Raw genomic sequence first — 20,782 nt, 5'->3', positions numbered from 1 at the left:
AGCAAACATAGCTTGATAAATCATACTTTTTGTTTTTAAGTCAACAATATTTCTTAAGATTGACATCTGGAAACAAGCAGAGTTAAGCACAAAATTTGAAAATATTCAGTCCATTTTAGATTTGATATTAAAAGTTTCAAAGTTGTCCGAAAGAGCTCCCAATTTTCTTTCAGAATTAAATTAAATATTTCAAGACTCTAATAGCGTTAGAACAATTAACAGGAACAGTGTTTTATCTAACTGTGTTTGACTCACGTGTTGCAGCATGATGCCCAGAGAGATGCTACTAAAGGCCAACATCTCGCGTATTCTGGGCATCGGTTCGGCGCTGATGCGCAATCAAGTGTTGCAGTGTGAGGTTCGTCAGTGCTACCAACTGCCGGTGGTGTTTGTGCCGGGCGGAGACGCTGCGTGGGGCGCAGCAATGGCCGTCCACAAGCCCTCCAACTCTCTATAGTCACTCTACTATATTTTTGTACCAGTTTTTTCTCGAATAACCGATGGCGATAGAAGCGCTATGTTTAACGATAGGAATTGATAGTGACGCGTGCGCACAACTTTAGGCCAGTGTTGTAAACGTTGGTAACAATTTTTGGTAGCACTTGACTGAAAAATTGTTAAAAGGCAGCACTTAGTTTGCTTTGCATTTTCAATGACGGTAATAATAGGTTTTTTCTTAGGATTTCAAAAAACTATTGCCAAAGGCTAAATCAATATACTAACTAGATAATAAGTAACTGATATTTATGTAATAAATAAGTTGGGATAAAAACATTAACATTAGTCAAACATCATTCAAAAGGGAAAAATATTTAAATTATAGAAGGAGATTTCTAACAGCCAATTTTAGTAGTTTCTTCAATTTATTTATTAATAATCAAAATTTCTCATAAAAAATTTACACATTCACTACCAAACATTATGGTAGTGTTATAAATTGTGTCACTGGACAAAACACTGCATCGTTCGGCATTTGAAGTATTAATGACTTTAGTCAGACTTTTTATTTTTGTACTCAAGTTTTAAATATATATGTTTTATATGAATAATATAATGAATCTTGTTAGTATTTTATTTACATATAAATATATACATTTTACCAGCTTCTTCTTATTGGAAACTAAATGCTTAATATATAATCAAACACTCCAATAAATGAAAGATTTTTATTTTGTGAGGCCTTTCGTGCTCAAAGAACACATCGTCAGACCCACATAACTGAAATAAAAGTAAATTAATAATAAAAACAATTTAGATTTAAATAAAAACATATGTCTTGAAAAATACAAAGAGATAAGATTTTAAAGGCCAGGAAGCCTTTTAAATTTTAAAATATATTGGCCAAACAAAAAGGAAAATAAAAAAGAGAGTAAAGGAACATAAAGCATGTCTGAAGTATCAGCAAGAGGAAAGATCGGCCATGGCGAAACATGCACTCCATACTGGACACTGCTTTTCACAAGTCAAATTATTAAAAGAAATCAATGACAACAAATTCCTCGATGCTTACGAAACTATTTTTATGCAGAAGAACCAAAATTATTTAGTAAATAATGAACCTGGACCTCTACAAAATTCACCGTTACTGCCTTTAATCTAATTAAATATTAATTTTTATATATACAGTAGACATGCTTCCTGGCCTTTAAAATCTTATCTCTTTGTATTTTTCAAGACATATGTTTTTATTTAAATCTAAATTGTTTTTATTATTAATTTACTTTTATTTCAGTTATGTGGGTCTGACGATGTGTTCTTTGAGCACGAAAGGCCTCACAAAATAAAAATCTTTCATTTATTGGAGTGTTTGATTATATATTAAGCATATAAATATATGTTTCATTTATAAACATAATATAAATGATTAAATAAAAAATTCGGATTGAATTCTTTGTTATATGAAAAGAAGTCTACAAAGCTTCTTTGGTTTTGTAAAACCAAGACATATTTTTAAATTAATTTCCCCACGGGATCAATACCTAATTAAAAAAGATTGAAAATATAAAACTTAAGCTTTTTGTGCAGTTACTATACAATGCATGCACCTTAAAAATATTTTCCCCCACAATAAACCAAAACCTGTTGCAAAATCTCATACAATGATGAGTTTTTTTAAAATTCCTGAATTTTCTTGTATATCTGTGTACACATTTCAAAGTATCACCTACAAAAAGAATTGCATTTAATTGTACTGAATCTGTAAAATCTCATTCATATATAAAAAATAGGGGTCTCAGGACTAACCCTGAGGAACAACCAATTCCACGATGTCATTTGAATGTATCTTAATTACGCAAATCCTTTGCCTGTAGAGACAGCCATAACATTAAAAGTTGAAATTTTGATTACAGAAAAATACATTGTGAATTCTTGTGTCTGCACAATTCATTAATTTCTAGATTTCTTCTACGTTAAACAAACCGTGCATCACTGGAAAGCACTCAAAGAAAAATTTACCAAAGCAACAAAGATTTATTTGGTCAAAAACAAGCTGTTCTATTAATTTTGAAATTACTAGAACAGTATTTGATCAATAAATATTTATCTGATTTTTAAAACCCTGTTATAAACCGAGCAAATACATGAAGTTTTGAAATAGTCTAAAAAAACCCCCTTGATTAAAATATGGTTTATACATACTGACGATCGGACATACTTACAAAAATACATTCCATAAACCTGTTGGTTAACCAGAATATACAAACCAACTACTGAAACCTAGATTTGTTACTAACACTTGTAAAGGAAACAGGATTTTTCTGGACATTTCCCATTGTTCGTGTCCGGAAAAATCCTGTTTCCTTCACAATCCTTCCATCGTCAAAAATAACCTTCAAACTAACACTTATACAGTCTAACGGTTAAATGTTAATTTAGTTTTGTTACAATAATCTGGATTTGTTTAATTTATTTTATTGGGCTGATATTTTCACATATTAAACAGATAGCCAAGGATCTGTAGATAGTTACTGTTATATTTTATTTCAAAAATTTGTGTATCGAAATACCTCATAAAATGCATTCCAATAGTGTAAATGCTAATATAGAAGTGATGCAGTTAGTCCGAGTTTTTAGTCTGTTACCAACGTTTGAAACATGGCCTTTTCTATTTTTGTAAAGTTTTTGACGGCTACTAAAGCTTTTGCAACGTTTATCTGTTATTGTTAAAGCAGTTTTTACATCTTATCTCTGTTACGAATAATTTTGAAAGTGGGAAAACCGCATTTGAGTCGATAAATGCTACACAATCACTAATAGTCTAATATAAATTATTTTTCAACTCTTACTATAGTTGAATTTGTACCCACCAAACGTTTGTTTACGATAGTGAAATGCATTGGGAATATTTACTAATTCTGCTGAAACTATCTCAATGCGTACGTAGGTTGTAGTACTGTATCAAAAACGATACATTTACAATAATTTTGATATTTTGGTTCAGCATTTTGCTCCAAATCGAGTTTACAGTTTATCCTTATAAATACTTCGGTAAACAGAATCCTGTTGATTATATAAGTACATGAAGAGTCCAGACTATTAGATGTTACCTCATGATGACTAGTGGAATCTGTACCATACTTATGAGTAATGAGACTAATGAGGTGAAACACAAGTCTCACACAATCAAAATTTGTGTTTTGCGAATATGTACGGATTGTTAAAGGAGTGGATACTTTGAATTGTTATAAAAATGTTCACAAATGTTTGTATATCACACTAAAGAAATAACTTGAATCGCTAAATAATTTTAAATTGTATTCCACAAGGCGTTTCGTTATCCGAGATTTCAGTTACAGGTGAGAATACAACATTTGTGAAGATGACATCTGTGATAATGACCTTGTGGGGTAACATTTAAAATTATTGAACAATTGCTACAGAACACCCCAATAAGGAAGAGATCCTCCTTCAACGATACGTTCGGGTTGTTGTAACATGTTGCTGTTAATTGTCGTTCTTATTCATCAAATTCCCTGCGATCTTTCTTTCTGAAAAAGCACAGCTGTTTTTCTTTTCCAGATGAACTATGAACCATTTGTCACCTTAATGCAAATAACTCGTCCAGCATTGTGAAATTTGCAATCAGAGTTTAAGTTACAATCAGTGCACAAAAATCATGGTGTTCAAAGATCATGATCAGAAAATGACAGATTTACCTTCTTTACGCCGATCAATTTTACTAGCTACAGGTTTTTTAATCAGTTCAGCTTGAAAATCTAGATATAACAAGATAAAAATGTATAAAATATTTAGAAGACATGCCCTTCAGTATGACATTAATTGAATAGCAGAGTTACTGATTTTAAAGGTTGATAGCTTTGAATATAACCTATAAGCAAGGCACTCCCTACCCTATACCATGTCTTCTCCAGATACAAAATACGAATTCTCTACGTCATTATTTATTCTTAAATTTTCAAGCTGAATTAATTAATATTATGGTCTCCTATTCATAAGTGATTAATAAAATAACGTTTAAAAGTCTGTAAAAATGTGTCCATTAATCACGGGTAAATTCTAGTTTATTTTGTAACACATTATACGTATTTTTATAATTATTTTACTACTATTAGATAACTCTGTAAGTACCACCACTTGTTTATGCTCATTTCTACGATCTCAAAGTTTGGTATATTTCATGGTTGATAGAATTACAGAGTAATTAGTTAGTTTGTGTTCACTTCTGAAGCTTTTGTTTTATTAGTTTCAAAATTAACTTCTAATAATATACATGAGTTGTTATAGCTTTATTATATTTTTAGAAATGATTTATTTCTTTATTATATTATTTCTGTTATCTGTTAATGTTAATAAATTTGATTATTTTACAGATTTATTTTTCTTTTTTTATAATCATGAAAATTATTTTAGTGGGAGAGAACTAACATTTATGTCATATATATACTTCTGGAAAAAAGTTTATAAAAAAATAGATTTTTAAAGTTTTCTTGAACAAATTATATTGTTGCAATTTTGCTATATAGGCTGGTTATAGGATATAAAATAGTATTTGTATTCGTACACACATTATTTGTGTAAACTTTGTTATGTTTGTGTGCATAAGTAGGTTTATAATATTAAATAATCATTTATTAAAGAAATCGAAAAAATGTTAAAAGATACATTTTACGTACAACAATGACCTGTCTGGTATTCATCAAAGAAGACTGTATCGGAAGGATATAAGATTTTTGTCATTAAATTTAGTTTTGGTTAGTTTATAACATTTTTTGAGTATGTAACAATATCTTTACATGGTGAGGTTTAACCCTCTAACTGGCATGAGCTCATTCTAAAATGGCACTGCCATACACACAGTGCAAAGCAGATGCTTGAATATTTTTGTGTATTTTGGATGTATGAAATGAGCATCATTTCGCCAAAGACCAATGTCTTTCTGTCAACGTTACATAAGACCACACCTGCTATCTCAAAATATACACCTGTTCTTGTGCTATGGCATATAATTGATTCAGTTTTTGTTTTAGTAATGAAAAGCAGTTATAGAAAAAGCTTCACAATGGCTAAAAATAATGTATCAGCAATTTTTTGTGCAAAAGATAAAAATTTGGTAAAACATTTTGTTAGCATTATAAATCTTTTACACATTTATTGTAGGGTTTTGCAAAGCTGTAAATCATTCAGAAAAATCCTTAACAAGCGTTTTTAAACACCAACTTTTAGAAAATAATTAAACATTAATGAAAATAATATGCTGTTACCTGCATCTTCACAATTTTCAAAATTGAATTCCTTATACTAGTTAGTATAAGCACTTATGATGTAAAACTGTACATCATGTTTTGTGTGTTGTATGATGTGTAACTTTTGTTGATGTTTGTATTTTATGATGAAGTCCTATAAAATGTTTCAAACGTAAATAGGCATACACCAGGTAGATATTGTTACCCTCCAACTGGCGGTCATTTTTTCCTGTAGTGGCGGCATGTTTTCGAGCCTCGTGGAAGGGTTTTTTAAAAAATTTATTAAAAATATAAATTAAAAGTAATATATATATATATAGAAGTATATATTTTTGTGTTCAGAATTAAACATATAATAATATTAGTATTTAAATTTGGCCTTAAAAAAATTCTTGCTAAAAATTTTTTTCCATGAAATTCAAAATTTACATTTTTTTTTTTAAATTTGGGGGGAACCATACCTAGCAAACCAAGTTATAGTAAGAAAACTATAAAAGTGAGATAGCCATTTTGTGTCAAATTTATTCTAGTTTCAGAAACACATAAGCATTATACAAATTTATGAAACTATAATAACACTATATAACAAAAAGCAGCGATGCGCATAAATTGTGAAAATAGGGTGTATATGTAAGAGTTTGCTAATAAAAGTTTTACTAATACAGTTTTACCTCAATACATGTTATATTGCATATTTTATTACTCAGAATGAAGAGTCGAAAAAAGTTTCATTTTGTCATTACTCAAAACTTTTACGAAAAATTTATTTATTCTAAAATATATTTATTTGCACTACTGCTATATTTAACAATTCACCACACACTAAACACAACACTAAAACACAAATAAACCTACTAAAACTTACTAATAAACACAACTCGTCACATCAACAACTCAGACGGCATCGACAACATGGCGGTCACAATGAATGGCATCATCTTCTTTTACGTTCCAAACTACGAACTTGGTACGTTGCAACTACAATACAAAGAGGAATAAAACTATAGTATTCCTTAGGCTTTTTTTTCCCGAATCCAATGGTGCATGAATCGAATCGATACGTTGCCGGAATATACTGTAATGAATGATTATGCAAAGGAATGTTTGTTCATCAAAATTTTGACGAACAACAATCCACTATGGGTTGTGTCCATCAAAATTTTGATGAACAACAGTTTGGAAGGTTCATGGTTAAGAGTATAAGAGTTTAACCAGACTTATATCATGTTTTGCACTAGTACGAGCATATCTGATTCAAATTAATTATTTTTCCAACGTCATAGCTGAGTGTCTTGTTACTCGGATCAAGAAAGTACAAATTCACAGGTCTTGGAAACCTATTTCGGTAAAATACTTTTATCCCCCGTCATGTACTTTCGATCTAACATATTTCCAGTATCATTGTAGAATTTGCCTTGTTGTCCTGACGAAGAAAATATATGTATATATGTAGGACTGAGAAGCCTACTTCCATTAAAAGGTGCTTCCTTCTGACCATTTAAATTGACTTGAGGTGCCACAGGTTAGTTTACTTTATTTCCCCGAGCAAAAACTGTATAAGCACCACTTACTGATCAAGCATTGCCTATTTAATATTTTACAACATTTAAATGTAAACAGATGTTTCAACCAAATTGTCGAACTTTAGCTGAAAGTGTCAACAGCTGTTTAGTGCCAGTTAAATTTGGATTGACACAAATTTTACAATCTTTTCAAGATATTCCAGGTAACTTTCCTAACCTTTCTGTTTATATAAACCTTCCTCGAATTTCAATGAATATTTCGAATCAGTCCAGGTGCTGTAAAGATTAGCGCTTAGCAACATTTTGTGATTAATTTTTATATATAAGATTCTTTGAGGTTTCCCTGAAAACATTCATGTATCTTTAATTTTCAGTAACATATTACAGCTTTATAAAAAGAAAGGAAGTGTGCCAGAACAGGAGTGACACAGCCAGTTTAAGGGTTAAATATCTTCCAATCCCTTTCTATTTCTTTGGATTCAATACTGAAGCACCAGTATTGATTAGTAAAACTTTTATTTTGACAGCAATATTGGATCTGTCATGTTAGAACTAACTGTTGTGTATTAAAAAAAAATCAGGTCCTAACTATGAAACTAAACTGTGGGAGAACTTAAAGGGGAATGGAGAGCGTATTTATTATAAAACAGATGTAAAACAACCGTTCACTGGCTCATTAAACTGTAATAAGTAATAAAACTATATTTTATAGAATCTTTACATATTAAAAAAATTGTTGTTGTTTATCTAACGTTTTAGACTGATACTTATTGAGTTGATTATGGTTTGGCTTATAACTATAAAATATGTTCCCAAGGGAAAATCTAGGGTTTGCTAAGTAAAAAAACTTTTTTAAATACAATTTTAACGTGTAGGGTATGTGCTTATTTAACTTATGAATGAGATATATCATGTTTTAATTGTAACGATACGAGTCATTATGCAATTTTATTTTAGGTAAACCAAAATAATATCTCTTTTCATACATTTTGAAAACAAGTATTTTAAAAATAATTAAAACTTATATATTCTTATTTCCTCTATTTTTAATTCATCCAAATTTTTTAATTAAAAAACCAATGTTTTCAGCCAAATCATTGTTGTAGAAATCATTGAATTGTCATGAATGAAATCATGTTTTTATTGTTGTAGAAAATCTCTAGATTTTAAATTCTATGTTGTTTAGATTATTGTTTGTAATCGTCTCCCACATAAATTATATGCAAATATTTGTTTATTAAATATGTTACGGATGGGTTCTACTCACCATAAACACGTTATACTTTTTATAACGATAATATATACACGATAATTTTTATCTGTGGTGAAAAATATAAAACACACAATACATTATAATAAAAATATTTACAATTATTTACATAACCTATATAGTAAAACAAAAAGATATAAACATTTTGTTGAAAACAATCTGCTCAGTTTGATACAAGAGAATGAAGATTTTAAAATAAGATCATAAATAATTTCATATAAAAACATAGTACTCATCATGGAATAGAAGTAATATATAAAAAATTAAATATAATTTTTTCAATTATACCATACAGAAACCCCAGAACATGCCATACACATAGCATTATCAATATTAAAAGTTGTTATGCAATAACATAAAAAAATAGTTTCATGTGCAAATCTTATTTCTTCGTATTTGATGGTGGAACTAATATTATACAATCAGTTTGGACATTAATTTTATAAATTCGTAGAGAACCACCCAGGGGTATATTTTATGAAGGGGAAAAAACAATATATGTATTTTCAAAATGACTTTCTTGATCAATAAAAATATTTTCATGTTCTTTGTTCAGTTTGGTTTTCTATCTTTGAATTATGCACAGTATTTTGTGCACGAGGTTATCTTTTTGTATATTTAATTTAACCTATCCAAGCTATATGTTTAAGATATCATGCTATGGTTTCAAAATGATTTAATTTATGTAAACTTTGTTGCGTAGAATCCAGTATAGTACAAGAGAATTTAGGACAGAATAAGAAGTACTGATGAACACATTCAAACAACAATAACAATACTGTCATATACCACTGAAAATGGTTGATAAATTGTGTGTAGTTTGTAGTATTTTCATTTGTGTACGTTTATATTTCTAAATTCTAATATTTTAATGCTTTCATTTTCCATGACATCTCGTAGTTATCTTGAACAAACTATCATGTAAAAGTGTTATTTATGTATGCTTGATTTCAAAACACCGTAAAATACTAACTGATGTTAAGAATTGTGCCAAGTAAGGTGACAACTCAGCCACGCCCACTTCCCCCTCTGCTAGTACTATTAAAACACCAAATTAGTGGTTAACCTTTTAAATTGTCGTAAAGTATGTTGTAGTCACAGAGCATGTTCAGAACAGAACTGCAGTGAGAAGTAATTTCTCTTTTGCACATCCACTTCCCAGCTGTTACTATGTTCTGTCTTGTTAATTGTTAAAGGTTAACACGTTCACGACGAAGAGCCACTGATGACACCAGTGGTGTACTCCGGAATTTATTTAATTCTTGGAGTTAAAACCGTATGTATATTAAAAAGATTTAAAGAGAGTAAAAGATTTTAAGAATACATACACATGTTTTTATTATATAATAGTTTTAGTTGTATCTGAATTTTACCTCATGGAAATACTCAAGGATAAACAAAATTTCAGGATGGGGATTGAACCCCATATCTCCCCTTTGGGTACACCCCTGTTATGACACAACTGTCAAAAGTGACACGATATACCACTGCAGCTGAGATATGTATTGTAGTTTTGACTTTTCTCAGTATGGTTAGTATTGGTAATCCTTTTCTAATAACATATCTGTTGAAGAATGTAATTTGTGTTTTTGACATTGTTTGAATAATTTTCGTCACTGTTATTGGCGGATTGTTTAGATGACTATACAAGTAGGTGATAGATCCAGGAATACCCATGAGTAAATAAAATTACTGTGCACCATTGAGGGGGGGGAGCTCATTTCATATATGTACATAGCAAAATACTACAAATATGTGGTTTGTCACTTTTGATGCGCTAATTTTTTTATTTAGATTATGTTCGTGTTTTAAAAGACCATCCATAATCGATGGTGGAAAATATATTGGATTAAATCTGAATTTACACCAACGTTGGCGTGTGAACGTGTTTTTTAAAACTGTTTCAAATCTAGTCATAGTTTTGTTGTACCACTAGTAGCTCAGTTACACCTATTGTTTACCTTTATAGTGTAACCTAGTCTCAGAACCAACTGTCAATTTAGATGTAGTGAAGTTGTGCAAACAACCGATGTCTACGTACCCTCCGTACTGTATAACTCCAACTATTCTATAAAGCTTTAATGACCAAGTGACTGTATACGTCGTACTACGGAACGTAGTTATAGTGATTAGTGATTACGTGTTAAATGTACGTATCTACCAGACCAACTCTTACGCTCACTAATAGAGTTCCTGCTCACTTACTCCAGTTGTAGATATATCTGCTGTGGCCTTTACCATTCCAGTGTGTAACTCGATGGAAATATATAAGTAATTTTTGCGGAAATACAGCTAAAAAGCAATATTGAGAGGCTGTCTCATAGATTATTATTAAATTAGATTGATTAACTTTGGCACAAACTGATTGTTTTCACTGTCAGTAATATTTTGTTCAGGTTTTATAACAGCAGAAATACTGTTGAGAAATGGTTCAGGGTTCTTACATAATGCATTCCTGTAAGTAAGATGTTTTCAGTTTCGTGATGAATGCTCTTCACTACTACAGTAGGGGCCACGAAAGAGTGCAGTTGGTGGCGACCAATAGAATGGACAGGCCCGTGCGATGTTACCACACAATTCATCAACTGCTGCCCAACTTGTTGCACTATGCTGTAGCGGGGAACAAGTCTGGCAAAGTCGCTCAGACCTCATTGGCTGTTCCAAGGTCACATGCCAAATAGGACCCTCCATCAACTCCACTTTCTGGTGGTCCCTACTGTAGTTTATTACTCCGTTAAATGAATGATTCAAGTGCTTAACACATTGAATGTAGCGGACGCACACTGCTACTATCCCCCTGTCCTAAAGTTCGTACAAGACTCGTGTCCCAAAACTTTTTAGTCAAGAGAGCAGTTAACATTTTTTGAATATGAATTTTGGAATCCACCCAAGTTATATTTTACTATTCACATTTGGGTAGCATGTGGAAATTTAATTAATTCATCTTGGGTGTTAAAAATGTTGTTCAACATTTTTAAATTATAAAATAATTTTAAGAAATTGAAATTTGAAAGTAATATAAGTAAAGTTTTATCAAAGGCGATCCTGATACAGCTCTACAAATGTTTATCTTGGTATGTAATGGCAATTTAATGTGTTTTGGTAGTTAATAAAATAATAATGTGTTTAAAAATGTATGTTACATTTGAATGTATTCTGTGAGAACTCTGAACTAAACTAATGGGGGGGGGGGTGGGGGGGGGGGGGGGTGGGGGGGGGGGGGGGTGGGGGGGGGGGGGGGTGGGGGGGGGGGGGGGTGGGGGGGGGGGGGGGTGGGGGGGGTTTCTACAATGTCTTTTGTAGACAGATAGACCACAAAACGGTTTTTTAAGAAGGCTCTTACGGATCCTTATAACTAGTAGCAATGAATAATCATTCACAAACCCAACCAAGGTTAATCACTCATGATTTTTTTAAGAAAGGAAAAAGTTTACAGTTTCATACATTTTTACTTGGTTACTTTTTGATCAAATTTCTTTAATTAAATCATTGGTTTTACACTTATTGCTTAAGAGAGCATTCAGCTAAAAAACATAAATGAATAACAGTTCAATTTTTCTGTGAACTAACTATTTCTGCTCAAAAATTGGTTGGAGTTCAATTTATAAAGATTGTCCATCAACTACTTATTCAAGTTAGAATCCTGTTTTGAAAAATATCTTCATAAAGATACATAAGGGACATCAAAACGTAATGGTTATCAATGTCCTATTCATGACCCTGCTTACTCTGGTGGTGTCAAATTTGAAACTACATATAATTTTAATGGTACACTTTCACCTACAATTAACGTCTATAAATTTAAATAATTTCTTTGAGCACCTTATCCCCATAATGATCACACATTATGTTCATTAAAATTAACACACTGACTTGAATCTCGCAGTTATCTCCTCTTTTTAATACACAGTGATTGCATTCCACAAATTGATTAGCATGTTTAAAATTAAGGATGACATTAGAAAAGGAGCACAAAGTAAGTGGGTTTTCATGACAATTAGAAAGCTATGAGAGAAATCTAGAGGTGGTACAACGCAACTTCTTGCCTTCATTTGGGGAAGTTGGAAAGATTCCCGTGGCACTACTGATTCCTTAATATGCCAAGAAGAAGCTTATTATTAGTTTTTTTCTGTCCAAAAGAGTCTAGAGATAAATTTTTCCTAAGAATTTGCCTTCAAATCTCTGATTACCACACTGTGCCTATCTATGGTTTGCAGGAGTTGTCTTAAAGAGTTCACCGGCTCTTGTACAGAGCTGCAGACCGAAACACCAGGAAAGATTCTTGAACCCTTCTTCTTCTTCTATGGAGTGGCCTACTGCTATGCTACTTAAGCCTCAAGGGCCTTTTTGCGCACCCCGGAAGCACACCATGAGGCCCTACCAGTCCTATGATTTCAACAGTTCCACAAACTGCCGAAAACAAACCTATCAGGTCTTCCTGGGGAAATTCACCACCCTTGTCCAAACTACCAAAAGATGGCATACCCGCTCCCTTGCTATTGAAGGTCAATCAAAGAGTAAGTGTTTGGCAGTTTTCAACCTGCTCATCACACATTCTAACAGAGTGGACCCTCCTGAAGGATCCCGACTCTGTGAAGATGCTTCCTCAGGTGACCTGTCCCATGATCAGACCTATATCCCGAGAAGACATTGATCTATTTAGTGAGAGAAGGTCAGACACCACTCTGAAGGAAGGCTACTTTAGTCCTTCGGAGTTTGGTGCTCACTTGTTTTCTGTGTGAATGTTAAGTTCAGCTCCATTCAACCATTGGCTTAGTGCAGCATCAAAATCCGACGCTGTCACATACTTGAAAATCTGTCATCCATATGAAGAGACAAACACGTGAACCACTTAAAGGAAAATAAATTTAGTGTAATATCATTTTTATTAGCATTATTGTACATATTTACTATGTCTATTGTACACTGGTGTATTTAATGACAATAAGCTCATTGATTCTTGAGAGATCCAAAACTGCTGATGCCAAAGGAAGCTCAAAATGAACTTTTTGCATCGCTTTAACATCAAAGACACCTAGACTACAAAATTAAGTGTAATCCAGATGAAGAAGTGTTCCCATTGTCTCATCATTGCAGTCTAGCTGTCTCTGATGTCAAAATGATGAAAAAGTTTGTTTTTAACTTCTTTATTGGATCTCTTGACATAAATGTGGACTCTATATTCCAGAAGTCAAGTCTGTGACAGTGACAGATTTCATACCATATTTTAAGCATAGGCGACATGGACGTGCACCTAGGGTTCATATTGGTACTTATGCTCATTTGAGAAGAAAACAGTTTAGCAGCATGGATACCTTGTATTGGACATTCATTGAATTTGGTGAATTCTAACCGAGTGCTTGAAATAAGTAGGCATTAAAAAAATGTTCTTGTACCAAAAAGGACAAGACAACAACACGATGGTCATGTTAAGCTGATGCTACCAAAACTCTTTTGCGATGATATCAATAAATGAAGCAGGCACTGGTCAAAATTTCCGAAGGCATGGAGGATTCAGAGATATAAGAGTAGCTGCTCCTAGGTTTAGTTCGAAAAATGAACAAGTTGGAGACAGGGCTGTATGCCGTTTTCTGAGACGATATTTTGGGTCAATCTAGTGAATCTTTACAAAACTCGAGAATTTACATGAACACAGCCGCATCATTGTTGAAATTTTTAAGAAGCCTGACTCAAAGGAAACAGGAAAGTTTCGAGGAGTATGAGCCGAAAGCTATCAAATTAATTGACTGTCTAGAATATGAATTTGAAGTTACATCAAAACGTAAACAGAAAACAAATGTATATTTAGCTCCAATTGACTGTATACAAGCTTTGGAAGTTGACCTAACCCCAACTGATACATTCCGGACCCAAAGCTTCATTACAGTCATGGATGAACTTGAAGGTGCATCAACAAAGGGGTTTGGTTCAAGCATACAACCTTATTGATATGAGGTTTGGATCACTTAAAAAATTGGACATGCTCTCTAATGATGAGGCATTGGAAGATCCAGATGAAGAATTGGGCAACAAAGTTTTAAAGTTCAAGAATTTTTCCAACCAATTTCAAAATGAATATGAGAGGAAACAGGGTCACATGTTATAGGTCATACTATAACATACTAAGTGATAAGCACGTTAGTAAAAAAAGGTGGATGTATCAACTTATATTACAAATCAACGTAAAAGATTGCTTTCCTAATGTAGAAGTGGTGTTATGGTTTCAGTCCTTGATAGTGACTAATTGCTCTGCAGAAAGGTCATTCTCTGAACTGAAGCTGATCAAGAACATACTCTGGACTTGTATGTCAGAAGACAGGTTATAGGTTGTGGCCTTGCTTGGTATAGAACATGGCATTCTGAGACAATTCAACCATGAGGACATCATACACAGCTTCACTGCAGAGAAGCTTAGATGGAAACCAATCAGCAAGAGTGACTGAAGTGGACATGATTTGCAATAAATTTAATTTATGGCTAAAGATTCAGTCATATGTACTTAATACTGACTTGAACTTTTCTTGATGACTTATCAATGTACATTAGTGTTAAAGTTATGTTTATTTTTGTGATGTGTCTTTACCTGAAATAATTTGAGTTATAAAGATTAAACGACATTAAAGTTGTCTAATATCTTAAAATTTTCTCATCCAAATGGTACAAACATTATGTTATGACTGAAGAAGCATTAATACTTTCAGGCCAGATAATTTCAGAATATTTAGCGTAATTTCCAGGAGGATGGGGTCCGGACTCCCCTTTCATTGGGGGTTATTCCTTATTCCCAAACCACAAGCCCAGGGTCCACACCACAGGTGGAGCCAAAGGGCCTGTATTTTCTAAATCCGGCCCTGTTTCATACACTGCACTAAGCGAAAGGCAGGTTGAGTTGAACTAACGTTCACATTGAATCAACCCTTCTCACTATAGTTAGTGTTGTTTTCTCTGTCGGAAACTATCAACAACCAAAATCACATGTAGAAACATAGACTCGGATAACTCTGTCCAATCCACATTTTCTGACCAGGGTCCGAAATGGCTGGCTACTGAACTGGTTTTCAAACAACACTTTGGCAGATTTGATTTACACAACGACTAGAAGACAGCATTCTTCACACTCTGTAAAAAGGATAGTCAAAGGTATGGACAGGTAGAAAAAGATTAGGGGTTGTCTTTTTAGACCTCATGTCCAGTTGGTTCCTTGGTTTAAGTATCCCTTAGAGTGCAGAAAATTGCATGAACAAGATGCAAAACAACTGCTAATTTTTGACATTTCTATAGACTTGTATTTAAATCCAGATCTCACGCTTAGTCTAAGTGATTTTGATAAAAATTTGAGGATTGGTGTCATCCAGTAATAAGTGAGAAGTAAATTTTAGAACAGATACTCTTTTTCAATATTTCTGTGAGTATGGTTCTTCTACAGTTTCCACTATATAAACCTAAAGTTAACTTCAACATTGAAAAAATGTGCGTTCTATTTAAACATACACTAAGATTTTATGAATTGATTAAAAAAGTAGAAATTCATTCTCTCTTTATTGTATTGTAAAAAATTGTAAGACATGTTTTTTCATTGAAGTCTACCTCTTCCTTCCTTCAGCTTCATTAAAAACAATATCTTTTTAAATAAATACAGTTATTTATTAGAACAAATTATTCTTATCAGTTTGTAGTAAAAAGTTTATTATAAAAAAGTGCATTTTGGATGAGTGCTGTGTTGGGCTTTCTGAAGAGCGCTGTTTATTATTGCTAAGTTATAGAATCAAGAATTTTATTGCCATTGACAACTTCACATTGAATAGGCAAAGTCAACTTATTTTTCTAATTTACAATTACATTTTATAGTGTTTTTTAGTTAAAATAAGTTTGTAGCCTAATAATTTGAGTGAATAGAAACCCCAGTTTTTTGCATTGCCTGTTTGCATTGACAATCAATAATTGAGTCAGGACAACGAGAATTCACAATCATTGTGCATGCTAATTCCATTTGGTCATGCCATAGATCATCCATGAACTCTAAAATTGATTAGTGATATTTTTAACAGTATTTTTTAATGGTGGCTTTTATATTGGGAAATTCTAGAACTATTTTTAACTACTATAATATTTAAGGTGGAGAATTAATGAACCACAGCAAGTTTTGGCTAGAAAGGTGAAAGAGAAAATGGTCACCATTTTTGTAGGGATCACCCAAATACAATATCTTGTAGTAATGCTCACAACTACTTGAAAATGGAATGGAATGGAATGATATGCTTGTACAGTGTATCATCTGAGAGCATTAGCAAGATGGAATTTTGTATCATTATCATAAAATAGTCCATTGAAATGCAAGTCACCTTTGCAAGTCCATTAATATTTAATGCGTCCAGACAGTGCTGGCCCAACAGTACCTCTGTGACTTTTGTCATTTGTGCTTTATTTCTGTGAAACTAAACATAAAAATGATTTTGATTCAAATTATCTTACTGTACATTTTAAACACTATGTGCAATCCTGTAGGAAAGCAAAGCTCAGAAAATCTGTTGGTGGAAGAAATGTCCTTGTTCCTTCCTTCTTTGGAGAGTGTTGCTGAAGGTATTGGAAGAGTGTTTTTCATGTTGTTTGTAATCCTATATAAATGTGAAAGTGCTTTTGTTTGTTTGTTTTGCTTTCATACATAAACCATTCAACTGATTGCACTGAAATTTTACATGGACATTCATACGGTCCCAAGGATGAATATAGGTTTTTATGTTGATATTATTGTTTACATGTTCTGGCTCTACTGAAAGAAAGGTATCTTAACAGTGCATATACTTTTATATATACTTTTTTTTATACTTTTATAAAATAATCATTAAAGAGATTAGTAATGATATGGATCACTAACAGATGAATCTTTTAATGTTAAGACAAGAGTCCCTTCACAACTATTTATATTCTTTATATATAATTTGCTATTATTTTTTTTTAATATTTGCTGTATTTTTAATTTGGTAAAATATTTTATTTTACCGTTTGTTAGTTTTCAGTTATATTGTTTAATTTTATTTTTGACTTCGTATTTTAAATTATTGGATTTTGCGAGTCTTGATAATTTCTGAGCTTGATAATTTTATTTTTTTTATATTTTAAATCTTGTGTAATCCAAGTAAGCTTTTCATTTTCTTTTTAATTTTTGTAATAGGAAAACAGAGATTAAAATATTGTATGAAGATACTGTCAAAAAAATCTTACTTCTCATCAAATCAAGAATAAAATACTGAATGCCAGGTTTTTTTTCCAATGAGATTTGAAAAGTACCATATTATCAAATGAGAATATTCTTCCAAAAAAGGGTCAAAGACCTTTGAATTTTACTTAGGTTTACAGAAGTTCAAACATTTGTCTACTATGGTCTAATAAGTATACTATAATCCCAGAAACTTTAGTATCATTCATTGTAATATTTGTCAGGAAATTATCTGTACAGGATTAACACGTTGGTGTCGCTTTAGTAAGAAATTCAATTAAGTAATTCATTCCATGGCATGTTAAAACGTTTTTTAAGTTCCATTACCTCTTTAAATTCATCTAACATGTTAAACATTAAAATCTCCTGTAATGGTTAAATATTTATCTTATCCTTCAAGAAGTTCTATGAGAGAGTTTAGCATATGTAAAAATTCTTTATTGTTAAATTGAGTTGTTCTATATACACCTGCCAATATAAAACTAAACCTTTCTACCTTAAATTTATTCTGAAATTAAAGTATAGCTTTCTATATTAAAGGGTTTCAAGTTTAATTGTAGATCAATTCAAGTTACTCTTAGACATAAAAGTATAACTTGTATTTATCTCTCTCAATGTTTTTCTAGAGTTTGATAGACAAATAACTTGAATATGTTATGTAATTTTTACGTTAGATGATCACTGTTCAAAAAAAGCTATAATGGTGGTATAATAATTATAAACATAAATAAATACATTTGCTAATTAATAATTGATGCGTTTCATGTTTTTATGTTTGATAACTGCATTTCACTGTTCATATTTCACAATTAAATTTCACTGTTAGTGTTCCTTGTTTTACGTTTCAACATTTTTTATATAACGGCAAACCTAGTTTTTAAATGAGCTAAGTAACTTGATGAAATTAAAAATAAATTAATTAAAGAATTAAAAGAACAAATTAGAATTGATGTAAAAGAACAAGGAATTATTACAAAAAATAGTCAACCTGTACTTTTCCTATTAAAAATGTTTAAGATAAAATTGAAAATGTTTTAAATCAAAATCAAATATTTGGTTCCAGTTGTTCAACAAATTGCATATATTGTAATATCAGAAAAAGAAGAAGATTTTAAATTAACAAAATTATCATCTTCAATACTGTTAAAAACTAAAGTTATTGAATAATACATAGTAATTGAACCAATACATCCTGGAACAGCAAATATAAAAAAGACTTGTGAACATTATTAACAGACAACTATGTACCAAAAGATCATTTATATTTTCAAGGAGATTTAAAAAAGTATACTGGAACTTTATGGAAACCTAATTCAACCTATTAAAATAATGATCCAGCAACTAAAATAATAATATATGAATTTAATCCAAAAACTTTGAGTAAATCTGCCAGAATATGGCAATTAAGATTTTAGCGATGTGAAAATAAAAGATTTAAAAATAAAAATAATATTGTACTATAATTATATGTCACAGTTAAGTTGTGTCCAAAAAAAAAAAATATTGAGTCATAATGAAAAAGGTGATAAAAAATTGATATAACTACATAAGTAGAAAAAATATGTGAGTTTAGACAATAAAAAATGTATTATCAGAATAAAACCTAGTATTGATACACACATGATGTGATTGTTAAAAAATCAAATATTTAAACTTATAAAACTATTAGAAAACAGATTTTTTTGTTTAAATGTTCCAAATATGCAAAATTCCGACACATAAAGACATAAACATTTCAAATTGTTCCAATTTGTTAAAAATATTTACGATTGATTTTAATTCTCGAAAAGGAAAAGGTCTTCTGGCTTGATGCATTTCTGAACCCTTTTGCAATCATTTTTTGAAAGAATGAACATTTGTAAACCTGATACTGTACTCTATATGCTCTTGCTTTCAAATCCATGTTTGCCATATAACTTTATTTCCTTGGTTCAGTTAAAGAATTATTTTAATATGATTTTAAACCTCTGTACTAAAAATCATGCTGCATTTCAATTTTTTTAATTCGAGTTCTTGAACTAAAGTACGTGAATTTTGAATTCTGTGTTTGAGAATAATTGTAGAGGTAAGAAGATTTTAAGCTCATGTACCAAATACATTTTTGAATGTTTTTAATGGTTATTGGTAAGAAGGCTATTAAAGAAAAAGAATTATTATGATTAAATTTTTAGTATGGATTTAAACAATAATAAAACTTATTACAATTAAACACTCATACTAAGGATAGCAATCATTAAATAATAAAGTTTCACTCTTAACAGATTGTCTCTTTCTTATTCAGAATCACATGTAATATTGTCTGTATTAATACCTTTTTGGAATTCCATATAAAATTCCACCGTAATCGAAAAGTAAGACGTTTTTATAGTATTGAATGAATTTTGTTGATAAATCTCGATATTTAAAAGGTCTTAAGTAATTAATATGATGTGATAAATTTGTTTGGTTTAAGGCTTTACGATACGATGCATTATAATGAAAAGAAGAGTACTTTTTCCAAAACTTTAGTTTGCTTACAATATCTTTCAAATAAAATCTATATGACCCTATCTAAAATGTGATAATGAAGAATTATAATCATTTTGTCAACTGTTCTAGAAGTTTATTATATTATAATTGTTTTCTTTTATAAGGTTTTAAAGTTAAGAACTGTAGAGAATTTGCAGAGTTCATTTATATGGGACAAATTTACCTATTTAGTAAAATAACTTTTTGTTCAAGAATTGTTTTTCAGAAAGTTTTGCAATGTTTTTCAAAATTCATAAGCTTTTTTTAAAAAAATGGTTTAAATTTATTTTGTATTGACTGTTTGAAAATTAACTTTTAAAACGTAGTTACATTTTATTAGACTACTATTTAGTGATTTTTCCATTCTTTGATTTTAGTTTTTTTAATTGTTCTAAAGCTTGTACTGTTTTATTTTTAGATTCAATTTTAATATATTATTTACAGATTTTTCAACATTTATTTCTTGATGGCTGCAAAAGAGTTGTAAGAACTTTTACTATATATGATTTTATAGATCTTTTTTAGGTTTTTTAGGCAGTATTTATATTTGTGGCTCCAA

At 31.0% G+C, this 20,782-nt stretch overlaps 1 protein-coding gene across 2 annotated transcripts in view; it reads left to right on the top strand.

The window, feature by feature from the left end:
- LOC124367988 (sedoheptulokinase-like) overlaps positions 1-1,058 on the top strand; it is a 35,769-nt gene extending 34,711 nt beyond the window's left edge. For both annotated transcript variants that reach the window (XM_046825250.1, XM_046825251.1), the window contains exon 8: positions 265-1,058. In XM_046825250.1, coding sequence (XP_046681206.1) covers positions 265-457 — 193 coding nt within the window. In that variant the 3' untranslated portion in view covers positions 458-1,058. The remainder of the gene's footprint in view (positions 1-264) is intronic.
- The last annotated feature ends 19,724 nt before the right edge of the window (positions 1,059-20,782 follow it).

Source organism: Homalodisca vitripennis, chromosome 8, assembly GCF_021130785.1.
Source record: "Homalodisca vitripennis isolate AUS2020 chromosome 8, UT_GWSS_2.1, whole genome shotgun sequence".
Lineage (NCBI taxonomy): Eukaryota > Metazoa > Arthropoda > Insecta > Hemiptera > Cicadellidae > Homalodisca > Homalodisca vitripennis.
This window is presented reverse-complemented; position numbering and strand designations above follow the sequence as displayed.